This window comes from Leucoraja erinacea, chromosome 39, assembly GCF_028641065.1.
Source record: "Leucoraja erinacea ecotype New England chromosome 39, Leri_hhj_1, whole genome shotgun sequence".
Classification (NCBI taxonomy): Eukaryota; Metazoa; Chordata; class Chondrichthyes; order Rajiformes; family Rajidae; genus Leucoraja; species Leucoraja erinaceus.
Genome location: NC_073415.1, coordinates 9,486,045 through 9,499,317, shown reverse-complemented (window position 1 = coordinate 9,499,317; position 13,273 = coordinate 9,486,045). Strand labels below are relative to the sequence as shown.

Below are 13,273 nucleotides of genomic sequence, written 5' to 3'. Positions count from 1 at the left end.
CTTGTTTTGAAAGGAAGCTCATATTTTTCATTCCTTTTACTTTGACTTTCTCCTGTTGAAAGCGTGCAATGCTCCACACTAAATCCCTCTTTTTACACTTTTCATGCAGAAATTCTTTTATTTCAGCTTAATTCATTGAAAACTGTGAATGCAGGTGCTGTGTTTTGTTAATGTTGTTTTTCAAAGGATCAGAATAGTGACTGTCTGTTCCATGTCCTCAAGCTGTCCCCTAGAGCAAGGGCTTTACATGAAATGCCACATTTTGTTCACTTCCAACACACAGAGTACTCTCATGATCCACCAGCCACACCCATTTTGCATTATAGTGACACGGCATGCACGTCAGGTTTCACATGGAATAAGTCAAATTAGTTTATTGTCATGTGTCCCTGATAGGACAATGACATTCTTGCTTTGCTTCAGCACACAGAACATAGTAGGCATTTACAATACAATGAAATCCAGTCACTTTAGGAAGATGCTGAACAACAGAGACAATATGGAGAGAGCTGATGATCAGCAAATAAAGGAGTAAAAAGCTTGATATTTACAATTGGTTGGACCCGCCACAATATGGATTTGACAATGAAAGGAATTAGAGTGCATAAGGAGAAACACCATGAGTAGGAAAAAACTGCAGATGCTGGTTTACACCGAAGATAGACACAAAATTCTGGAGTAACTCAGCGGGACAGGCAGCATCTCTGGAGAGAAGGAATGGGCAACGTTTCAGACCTGAAATGGTCAGACCTGAAGAACTCTGGAGATGAGTCTCGACCCGAAACGTCACCCATTCCTTCTCTCTAGAGATGCTGCCTGTCCCGCTGAGTTACTCCAGCATTTTGTGTCTACCTTCGATTCAAACCAGCATCTGCAGTTCTTTCCTACACATACCTATCCAAGTGTCTGAGAGAGAGGAAACTTAAGTTGGCAGGGCCTGAGATGAGTTGAAAAAAAGATTAATTCACTCAACTAGTCTGGATCTTGGAAAGAATGTTGGAGGCAGAAGCGCTCACCATTGGAAACAGCACACCTGGATAAGCATTTGAAGATCCATAACCTGTAGGGTGATGGACCAAGAACTGGGAAGTGTGATTACCTTATCCATTTTTGGCCGGCATGGAACAAGATGGGTTGAGTGGCCTCATTCTGTACTGTAATCATCCATCATTTCCAAGATTCCATGAAACAGTCCGTGTCAGGACTGTAATATTGGCAGAAAAATCAGGAGACAGATGAGAAAATTTTATGTGGCACAGCGTGCTGTAACCTGGAGCACACTGCCTGAGAAAATGGAAGCTGATATCATAGGGACCTCCAAAAGGAAACTGGACAAGTACTTGCTTATTCAGCATTACAAGGATCCCCGAGAGCAAGGGTTTTCCTGGAAATGCCACAAAAATGTTATACAGAGTTTACAATAGGCTGAAATACTTTGCTGCGGCCCGATGGCGCAAAGGTAGAGTTGCTGCCATACAGCGCCAGAGACCCAGGTTCAATCCTGACTACGAGTGCTGTCTGTACTGAGTTTGTACCTTCTCCCCGTGGCTGTGTGGGTTTTCTCCGGGTGCTCAGCTTTCCTCCCACACTCCAAAGATGTACAGGTTTGTAGGTTAATTAGATTTGGTAAAATTTTAAATAGTCCCTAGTGTGTAGGATATTGCTAGTATACTGGATGGTTGCTGATCAGCGCTCATAGAGTCTTACAGCTCTTAAACAGGCCCTTCGGCCCAACCAAGATGCCCCATCTAAGCTAGTTCCATTTGTGTTTGGCCCATATCCCTTCAAACCTCTACTATCCATGTACCTGTTCAAATACACCTCACCTGTCTGAGAGAGCATAAATTTAAGTTGACTGCATTGAAAAAAGATTAATTTACTCAATTAATGAGGGCTGAAGGGCCTATTTCTGCACTAAAACTAAAAACTAAATCTGTTCTAGAGAAAATGTCAACCCTGCTGGGAGCGAAGAGAATTTGGCATTATATATTCAATAGTTTATGTTAATTGGTTACTTTTCTTTCTTCCAGCACCTCCAATCATAGGTATTGGTTTAATTGTTAGAAAAACAGCCCTAAAAAGGCTATTAGGTAATTTAGGTGTGGATATGGAGCACTTTCTTTGCATCGTGTTAATTAACCTAATGAACACAGCAATACAGGAGACACATGCATCATTTAATTTGCAAACGGATAACAACACAACACTGCCTCATTCAAATTCTACTCATAAGCAGATTGCTTAATTTTCCCTTTTTCATTTGTAGTGAATCCATAATGTTAGATACATCAAAAACTGAGAGACCTGCTGTGAAGGAGGACTAAAATAAACCATCATTTCTGATCCTTGCCGTTTCCTGCTGGAATCCTTCATTCATTTGTGGGATTAGGGCATTGCTTTAGAAAGATATGAATGAAGAAGAAGTGTTGGTAATTTTGAGGGGCATCACGATGGATATATCCCTGGGGCCTAAGTAGGTGTATCTTAGGATATTGTAGAATTCAAGGGAAAAAACTACTAGGACATAGTTTTGTTTAGTTTAGTTTAGAGATACAATGCGGAAACAAGCTCTTCGGCCTACTGAGTCCCCGCCAACAGCGATCCCCACACATTAATGGGATCCCACACACACTAGGGACAATTTTACACATACACCAATGCAATTTACCTACAAACCTGGACGTCTTTGGAGTGTGGGAGGAAACCGAAGATCTCGGAGAAAACCTACGCAGGTCACAGGGAGAACATACAAACTCCGTACAGACAGCACCCGCGGTCAGGATTGAACCTGGGTCTCTGGCGCTGCAAGCGCTGTAAGACTGGCAGAGATTTTTGTATCTTCCTTAGCCACGGCTGAAGTATTCAGAACTGTATGGTGGCCCATAAGAAGGGCAGCAGGGACAAGTCAGGAAACCACAGGCTGGTGAGCCAAACATCAATGGTGGGTAAGTTACTGGAGGAGATTCTGAGAGAATCTATCTGTATTTACAAAGGCAAGGTTTATTAGGGACGGTCAGTGTGGTGTTTGTGTGGGGGAAATGGTGCTTCACAAATGTAATTGAGTTTTTTGTAAAGGTGATTGTGACCTAGCCAATTGGATCTAAAATTGACTTGGTCGAAGGAGGGATGTTTTTCAGAGTGAAGGCAGTGACTGGTGGCATGCCACAACTATCGGTGCTGGGTTCCCTGTTGATTGTCATTTACTCTAACGATTCAGCTGAAAATGAAGGCGGCATGATAAATAAGCTGTGTAAGAAGGAACTGCAGATGCTGGTTTAAACAGAAGATAGACACAAAAAGCTGGAGTAATTCAGCGGGACAGGCAGCATCACTAGAGAGAAGGAATGGGTGACGTTTTGTGTCAAGAAAGAGGGTGCAAAGAAGATTTGACTGCAAAAAAGGTTGTCTGAGGTTACAACAGAATCGAGATCAACTGGGAAAGTGGACAAAGGAATGACAGATGCAATTTACCCCAGGCAATTGAGAAGTAATGCATTTTAGGAAGTTAAACCAGGGCTTACACAGTAAATGACAAGATCCTGGGATTTGTCATAGAACAGAGACTTAGGTGAGCAAGTACATAGATCCCCGAAAGTTCTGACACAGGTAGACAAGGTGACAGAGAAAGTATGCAGCATGCTTGCCTTCATAGGACAGGCCGTTGAGTATAAGAGTTGGGATATCATGTTACAGCTGAGAAGAACTTTGCTGAGTCCACATCTGGAATATTGTGTGCGGCTATAAGTAGAATTTGATTAGTGTGGAGTGGGTGAAGAAAAGATTAATATGGGACTGGAGTGCATGAGTTATGAGGAGACACTGGATAAAATTATGAGGGGCAATGGTAAGCTGAATAGTCTTTTTCTAGGATAGAGGAGTCCAAAACTATGCAGTATAGGTTCAAAATGTGACAGTAAAAAATTAATGGGGACCTGAAGGAACAGTTTTTCACACAGAGGTTGATGGTTAGAAACATAGAAACATAGAAAATATGTGCAGGAGTAGGCCATTCGGCCCTACCATCTGTTCAATATGATCATGGCTGATCATCCAAACTCAGTACCTCTTTCCTGCTTTCTCCCCATATTCCTTGATTCCGTTAGTCCGAAGAGCTAAATCTAACTCTCTCGATATAGGAGGATTATTATTTTCTACATATTCATCAAAGAAAGCATTCTAACTGGATACATCACAGCCTGGTAGAACAAAAGGGGGAGCGGCGTGCTTCGTAACTTTGTCAGCGTCGTAGGTGGCTGCTATTTGTGTATATTGGGTCGGCAAGCGAAGACTCTCCCTGTGCCCAGTCACATGTGGCCAGTCACAAGCCCTCTCACGTTTGAGAATTCTCTCTCTAACCCCTACAACCCCAACGTCCACCTGAGTTCCCATCTCTTGATGCGGGGCTCCTTATCAATAGCATCTCTTTCCCAATTGGATCATTTGGAGCTGAGCATCGGAGCCACGCCAGGAAATTTCCCCCCTCTTCTTCCTCCCTCGTCTCCCCCTCTTCTCTCCCTCCCCCCCCCCCCACTACTCTCCTCTCCCCCCCCCCCCCCACTCTACTCTCCACTCCCACCCCCCACCCCCACTCTCCTCCCCCACCCCCAATTCTCTCCCCCACACCCCCAATACTCTCCCCCCCCCCCCCCCCCCCACTCCCACTACCCTACCCCCCCCCCCCCCCCCCCCCTCTCCCCCCACCATCCCACTTTCGCCAGAGTATTTTGACGAGCAGAAGCCGCAACGTGCAAGGAGAGTCCTGTCCTGTCCTGTACCCTCCCTGCCGCCGGGTCCAGACTCGGACACATGTGGCCGGGCAGCAGCCAGAGTAGCTGCGCTGGGCGGAGGGAGGGGAGAGAGGCAGAGAGGGGAGGGGGTTGGGAGGAGCGGTAGCGGGCTCTGGGGATAGGTAGGTGGCAGAGAGCGCTGGCGGGTATTTCTCATCCACAGAGGGGGAGAGGGGAGGGAGTGGGGCAGAAAGCGGCGAGCGGAGGGAGCTGGGCGACCGAGCCACATCAGCAGGACAGTAACACGCGTTACAGACGAGGGTTTTCATTGCAAACAGACGGCGGCGCAGGGATGGCGAGTGCAGGGAGCCGGCGTTGCTGAAGAGCGGCTACAAGTTTAGCGGAGCGGGGACTCTGGGGAGATGGAGCGACGGGGTTGAGCTCAGGGCCAGCGCGGAGGGGTAAGGACTGGCCGCCGACCTGCTGGAGCCGCCACATAAGAGGATGCAGCCGAGAGGAAGGGCAGAGGCGGCTGCGAGAGGCTGAGCGACGCTCCAACTACCGGGTTACAGCGGGGAGCGGAGAGCGGCTCCACTGAACGGGGAGATTGGAAAAGCAACGCTTTGTGGATGAGCAGCGCTCATTTGGGCAGCTCGCTTGAAGCCGGGTCCAAGTGCAGGAAGGAACTGCAGATGCTGGTTTAAACCGAAGATAAGACACGAAATGCTGGAGTAACTCAGCGGGACAGGCAACGTCTCTGGACTGGAGAGAAGGGATATAGATAGGTTGGAGAGGCTGGTTCAGCGAGTGAGAGATGTGAGTGGCCTTAGGGAGTGTGGATGAGGTGAGCCGACCTCCCACTCATCTGTAGCTCCACCCCGCACCCCCCTCTCTCTCTCTCTCTGCCCCCCTCCCCTCCCCGGTACCATTGTGCTGCCCGCAGCCTCCTAGCTAGACATGGATCCTCCGTCGTGTTCGCCCAACACCTTGAAACCCCCGCAACACCTGTGGAGACAACCCCGGACCCCCATCAGGATCAAGCACCGTGGCTACTCGGACACCGACCGGCATGTCCACCCACCCATCGAGCGATCCAACGCCGTGGACACCAGCGACAGACCCGGCCTCAACAAATCCCGCATGTCCTGGCCTTCTTCTTTCCAAGGAACCCCCAGACGGTAGGAACGGAACTCAAATTACTATTCGCCAAATCCCCACTAACCACCCGCCAGCTCTGCCATTCACGCTCAGAGTTCTCAATGTCCCTGTTTGTACATTGTCTGGAGGTTCTTACAGCCCCCAACTTGGCACAAGGGGCACGGTGGTAAAGTTTTCCCAGTTTTATTTTCAACCCGTTTAAAATGTGGACTGATACAGCAGCGCGAACACACACACGGGTTACAGGTGGTTTCCGCCCCGACAATGCAGTGTGATGCCAGGAACTGTGGATGCTGGTTTCAACCGAAGATAGACACGAAAAGCTGGAGTAACTCAGCGGGACAGGCAGCATCTCTGGAGAGAAGGAATGGGTGACGTTTCGGGTCGAGACCCTTCTTCAGACTCAAAGTCGACCCGAAACATCACCCATTCCTTCTCTCCAGAGATGCTGCCTGCCCCGCTGAGTTACTCCAGCGTTTCGTGTCTGTCTACAATGCAGTGTCAGGGCAAGGGACAGCGTTTGTACAAAGCGTTTCGTGTCTAACCCTTGGCTGCAGACTGGATAGAATGCAAGTGCGTGAGACCGTAAGCGCAGTGTCTGTGCAGTGCGTTTAATGTTTGACCCGTCGCCACAGGCTCTGTCCGGCGAGGTCCGGTGAGTCTAACGTCTGACCCGTGGCCTCTTGGACTGTCCAACGAGTCGGTACATGGGCAGTAGGGACAATGTCTATCCGGCGCAGTTAATGTCTAACCCGTGCCCACAAGCTCTGTCCAGCGAGGTAATGTCTGTCCAGTGGGTTTAATGTCCATTCTGTGGCTGTAGGGTCCATCCAGTCTGGACAGAACGTGAGTACGTGGGACAGTGGCTGTGCAGTGGCTTTCATGTCTATTCCATGACACAGGCTGTGCACAGCGAGGCAGGATCTGGGTAGCAGTGACAGTGACTGCCCAGTGCCTTTGATGTGTCACGCTTGGCCACACCGAATGCAAGTGTGTGGGACCGTAGGAGCAGTGTCCGTGTTTTAATGTGTAACCCTGTGGCCACGGGTTCTGTCCAGTGAGGCAGTACTTGGGCAATAGGGACAGGGACTGTACAGTGTGTTTGCCGTTTATTCTGTGGCCACGGGTTCTGTCCAGTGAGGCAGTGTGCGGGCAATAGGGACTGTACAGTGTGTTTGACGTTTATTCTGTGGCCACAGGTTCTGCCCAGTGAGGCAGTACTTGGGCAATAGGGACAGGGTCTGTACAGTGGGTTTAATGTTTATCCTGTTGCCAATAGGATCCTTCCAGGGAGGCAATGTCTGGGAGTAGGGACAATATTTGCTCAGTTGGTTGTGAGTCTACTCGGCTTTTGCCATCGTTGCTTGCTGCTTCAGGATGATATTCATGTGTGAAAATTGCTATTACGTCACTTGCATGGTACCAAAATACACCGGTGACAAATAAGATTCCTTCACAACGCTGCCTGCCTGTCTCCACAACACATACTGTACTAAATCTGCTTCTATTTATAAGTCCTTTTTTTTCATTGTTTTGGCCTCCTCCCCAGAAAGTGTTGACGTGCTGTGGTTTTGGGGTCTTTAGATGCCAAGTTCCAAATGTGCATACGCCATGCAAGAAGCTGGCATGTGAGTGCTGACCCAATCTCTTCTCCCAATACCAACACTTTAGTGTAGGAAGGAACTGCAGATGCTGGTTTAAACCCAAGACAGACACAAAAAGCTGGAGTAACTCAGCGGGCCAGGCAGCATCTCAGGAGAGAAGGAATGGGTGACGTTTCGGGTTGAGACCCTTCTTCAGACTAACTAGTCGGGATCCTTCTTCCCTAACTAGTCTGAATAAGAATCTCGACCCGAAACGTCACCCATTCCTTCTCTCCAGAGATGCTGCCTGTCCCGCTGAGTAACCCCAGCATTTTGTGTCTATCTTTAGGAAACAGTCGTTGACTCTATAAACAATCCCAATGAAAAATGGATGCATCAATTTAATAAAATGTTCTGGAAGGAATGACGTGCTAAATATTCTAGCCTCTTACTCCAGCTTTTTGTGTCTATCCATACTTTAGTACTTTCCCATATTAATTTCCCTCCCTCGGGTGCCACAGGCCAGTGGGGGCCCAGAATAAGAAAGACCCCGAGTATCTGGTGTACACAATCCCAGCAGATCCAACCACATTTTGGACACTAGTGATTTGAAATGTCACCCACATCTATACATGTTCAAATCTGTTGTCTGCTATTCAAAACTCGTGTTTCAATTTCATCTGAGTTTATTTTCAGTACTAATTATTTTATCATGAATAGCACCTGATCTTCTAGAGATTTGGGAGCTAAATTCCCCTCTGACCCCCAAGAGAAGCAGCAAAATGATCAAATTTTACTTGAGTATTTTTTGTTGAATTTCTTTTATTCGCATCTGATTTCTAATTTCCAAAACAGGTGTCAGGAGGTTATGGGGAGAAGGCAGGAGAATGGGTTAGGAGGGAGAGATAGATCAGCCGTGATTGAATGGTGGGGTAGACTTGCTGGTTTGAGGGTTTATAGATTAAGCCCTCACCCTGTGAGAATTTTACACTTTACTTTTATCCAGAAACCAGAAATTGAATTCTGATAACTTTTTATTTCAGGCAAGATGGGTTTATATAAACATATTATACTGTGCAATACTTTTGTGGATTCCTGACAATAATAATGAGCATGTATATGTGAACAGGAATAGCTATTACCATGTGTAGTACTGCTGCCAACAGTGGCAATAAAGTCAGCTCTTAAAGCTTGTATTGTTGATTGGAAAGGAGAATAAGGTCTTTATTGAGAATGTTTATAACATTCAGCCATTACTTTTCATTATTCAAAATTTCTCTTGAATTGGTTTCGATATTTGACAATTTTTCAATAACAATCTGAAAATTGCATGTATGAGTTTGTTATTGAGCAATTTGCATCTTAAGTTCCGTCACCTAATGCGGTTTTAAGTATTACGAAATTCTGCAACCTATTATGATGTTCACAAAATATTACATGTACAACTGTGGTGAAAGACTAGAGTTTTCTCCGGATTCTGGTGCTGGGTCTCAGTATTTCTCTCCAGAGGTCTTTTCCTGCTTAGCTTCGGTGACTCCTCCCTCCTAATAGTTGCAAAACACAGAACCACATCACTCCCTAGTGCCTTTTAATCTGACTCACTGGTGTGGGAGACCTAATTAATGCACAATTCATTATAAAAATGAAACATTCTCACTTTTCTCCTGAAAGATGACTCTTTTGCAACTCACAGTGCCACAGGTTCACTCTATGAGAGCGCACCGCTAGAATAATTTTGCATTCTTGAAGGTGACGACAGGTCTGGTTGGTTCTTGCTCGGCTTCCCTTTGAGAGCAAGGTAAAAAGCAACATGAATGTAGTGGGGATATTTATTGCCAACCGCTCAGTGATTTTGAAGCAGCAGTATTCTCATTGAAAGTGCAATATTACCATACTCATTCATCTTCAACTGATATGAAAGTTATTGATGCACAGGAGTTAGTTGCCCTGCAGAACTTCAATCAGCTCCCCATTCTTTACCTGAGAGTCGCAGCTCAGTGGTTGACTTGATGCATGAGCTTTAGGATTGAACACCCAAGGCCATTGAAACAGCATCAGAATATGATCATGACTGTATGTAACATTAAGGGATGGCCATGAAACCTACTAACTTATTAGTCATAGTCATAGAGTGATACAGGCCCTTAGGCCCAACTTGCCCACATGCCCCAGCTACACTAGTCCCACCTGCCTGCGTTTGGTCCATATCCCTCCAAACTTATCCTATCCATGTACCTGTCTAACTGTTTCTTAAACATTGGGATCATCTCAGCCTCAACTTCCTCCTCTGGCAGCTTGTTCCATGCACCCACCACTCTTTGTATGAAAAAGTTACTCCTCAGATTTCTATTAAATCTTTTCCCCTTCACCTTGAACCTTTGTCCTCTGGTCCTCGGGAAATACTCTTGTTCTGAGTGAGTTGAAACTTTGGCTTTTTATTTTTACCTCAGTATCAAAACCAATATATATGCTGGTAGATAATGGAAGCTAAAGTTCACAAACGGAACTCAGTGAATGGTAAACACGAAGCGTGCGTGAATGTGTAACACTTTTTATTTTATGAGACTTATTTCCAGTTCAGCTGCTTGGAGATTATGTGTAAATGTCAGTTGTTGTTGGGTGCAAGAGAATCTGTCATAGCCCTGTACCGCGGGGAAATAGAAATAGTTCTTATCATATCATAGCATTTGACGCACTTCACACATGACTTACTTGTGGAGTGTAATGATGGGTGTGTGAGAATTAACTGCAGCTATATATATTATCTGAACTTTAAAAGGAGAGAAGCAACTATGAACAAACTTTGTCCAGACTTAGATCCCATTGACCTTGCCAAATTGCCTCTAACTCTATCAAGTCCATTAGGCCTTCTCAGAACAAGTAAGTTTGAAATGATCTGTCATTAAATGCATAATGTAGTGGTTTGGAGCGGAGCTTGCAAACAGATGTGATGCCAAGCAAAGCTTTTCACTGTACGTTGGTACATATAGCAATAATAAACCTAAACATCTTACATGTGAATGTTTACAGAGGTCAAGTCCCTTTGTTTCATAATGTGCTTTGGTTCTGATCCTAAATTGCACCCAATATTTGTGGCTGGAAATAAGACTTATGAGCCTCTTTAGGCGACTGCCAGGGACTAATTTGAATGGAATTCACCTACAACACCTGGCAACAACCTACGACAACCTACGACAGCAAAAGATGTCGCCATTATTGGCGAAAATGTTTCAACATGTTGAAAATTTTGTGGCAGTTGCCTGTAATCGCCCAAAAAATCACCTAAGTGGGACAGGCCCTTTAATATTCTTTTGGTGCACTAAACACATATTTGAATGGTTATTTAGAACACCAAACCACATACAAATCCACTACCTTCTGCTCCGTCAGCCATTGCTGTGGCTATGTTTGCAGTTCCCATATTAGCCTCATTAGTCATCTCAGAACCCACAAAACTACGGTGAAAGAATATCATCCTCGATCCTGAGGTGTTGCGTGAGAAGAAACTGAAACAAACCAATAATGCTGGAAATCCTCAACTAGTCAAACAGCTTCTATGAAAGAGAAACCAGTTAGTGTTTCAGGTCAATGACTTTCCTCAGAACAGATGCTGCAGATAGGTCTAACATCCACTTGGGTGACCCACATACATTTGGGAAATTGGCAAAACATATTTGTTGGAGTGATCTTCACTCTGAATCATGCATTCAAACTTGCCCTGTGATCCCGATAGAGGCTACTTGTAGGGATTGTAGCTGTTGCATTCTTGCTACTCTATAGCATGGAAAGCAAGCAAGAGCTATAAACAACCTCTCTCCAAGCCAATTTATACCAAGCCAATTAACCTACAAACCTGTACTCTTTGAAGTATGGAAGGAAACCAAAGATCTCGGAGAAAACCCACACAGTTCATGGGGAGAACGTGCAAACTCCATACAGACAGCACCTGTAGTCAGGATCGAGCCCGGGTCTCTGGCGCTGTAAAGCAACAATTCTACTACTGTACCACCGTGAAGCCCCTTTGAAGAAGCACAACAATATTTTTTTTATCTCTCCACTTTGCTGTTTGTGAGAGCTGGCTATGTTTTTTTTTTTCAGTGTCTCAGGCCAGAGATAAAAAGTGATGGATTTAGGTCTCAGTCAAGAGTCGTGAAGTGTTACTAACTTCATGTTGCCTATCCCCACAGCAAGTAGTGGCTTCCCTTTTTGCATCACGCAAGAAGATCTTGTCAACTCTTTCCTTTCCTTCCCTTTTATCCTCGTGCAATAATTTGTTACACAGGAGACATCCTCCTCCTCCTCGTCAAGTCCATCATTGAACAAAAATGTCCTCCTCCAGGGTCCTACCAGTCCCATTCAGTACCACTCACAGAGCTGCTGTTCAATAATGGGTTTGATGAGGGGTGATTTGTTGTTAAGGGTTGGGTCCCATTTAGAGGATCATAAAAGAATTGCCATTTCTTCCTAAGCACACCTCCGTTTGGCTAGCCTGAAATTAAGAACATAGACGATAGTCAAGTGTATCATGAAACATTGCACACGTGATTGACAAACACAAAGCATCGTTGAGCTGCCTTACCTTACAGGAATATGTTTCCTATTTCTCTGCTCACTGGAACATCAATGTCAATCTCAGCCCTTCATTCCATGAGGCGACGCACTCACAGAGCACTTCTGTCTAAGGCGTACTAACTTTGGAATATTGTGAGCAATTTTGGGCACCATATCTGAGGAAGGATGTGCTGACACTGGAGAGGGTCCAGAGATGGTTTGCGAGAATGATCCCAGGCATGATGGGTTAACCTATGATGAACATTTGTTGGCACTGGGCCTGTACTCGCTGGAGTTTAGAATGATGAGGGGGGGGCCTCATTGAAACTTACCGAATAGTGAAAGGCCTGGATAGAGTGGATGTGGAGAGGATGTTTCCACTAGTGGGAGAGTCTATGACCAGAGGTCATAGCCTCAGAATAAAAGGAAGTTTCTTTAGGAAGGAGATGAGGAGGAATTACTTTAGTCAGCGGGTGGTGAATCTGTGTAATTAATTGCCACAGAAGGTTGTGGAGGCCAAGTTGATGGATATTTTTGATGCAGAGATAGATAGATTCTTGATGCGTACGGGTCTCAGGGGTTATGGGAAGAAGGCAGGAGAATGGGGTTGAGGGGGGGAGATAGATCTGCAATGATTCCAAATAATTGAATGGCGGAGTAGACTTGATAGGCCAAATGGCCTAATTCTGCTCCTATCACTTATGACCTTATGAACATGATCTGCACGTGAGATCTAACCTGACCACATCCATCCCTGCCCAGCCAGGCAGTCCTTCTTCCTCTTCCCATTATCTCAGAATACAATCAGTCCGAAGACGGGCCCCGACCCGAAACGTCACGTCCACGTTCTCCAGAGATGCTGCCTAACCCGCTGAGTTACTCCAGCACTCTGTGAAACATCATCTATCCACATTCTCCAGAGATGCTGCCTGACCTGTTGAGTTACTCCAGCACTCTGTGTCTAGATTTAATCTCAGTATACAACTCCAGTTAAAAGGTTTTTCTTGTACAGTTGGTTGCACTGAGACTGCCTTGACCGAGCTCACTGGGATTGCCATTTCATCAATCTGTTAGGTTTGAACCCATGAGTCACATTCAAGGTCTACATTGGAGACTGTTTTTGCGTTGAGTGTTTTGAGTTGTTTATTCTTTGAGCGGTGATTATCTTGCCCCTGAGATGTGTGTTTGTGCTGTTTGGGGTCCCATTTCATTAGTACAGAGATGATTAGGTGTAATTTAATGGAACAACCTGGA

The 13,273-nt window shown here is 45.7% G+C and overlaps 1 protein-coding gene across 2 annotated transcripts in view; it reads left to right on the top strand.

Annotated features, from left to right (window-relative positions):
- Positions 1-13,273, top strand: part of pde4a (phosphodiesterase 4A, cAMP-specific) — a 170,896-nt gene that overhangs the window by 24,014 nt on the left and 133,609 nt on the right. Inside the window, exon 1 of one of the 2 annotated variants that reach the window (XM_055664263.1) lies at positions 5,052-5,905. The exons of the other annotated variant lie outside the window; for it this stretch is intronic. Coding sequence (XP_055520238.1) covers positions 5,685-5,905 — 221 coding nt within the window. The 5' untranslated portion in view covers positions 5,052-5,684. Of the gene's footprint in view, positions 1-5,051; positions 5,906-13,273 lie in introns of those variants that run through there. 2 annotated transcript variants of the gene reach the window in all.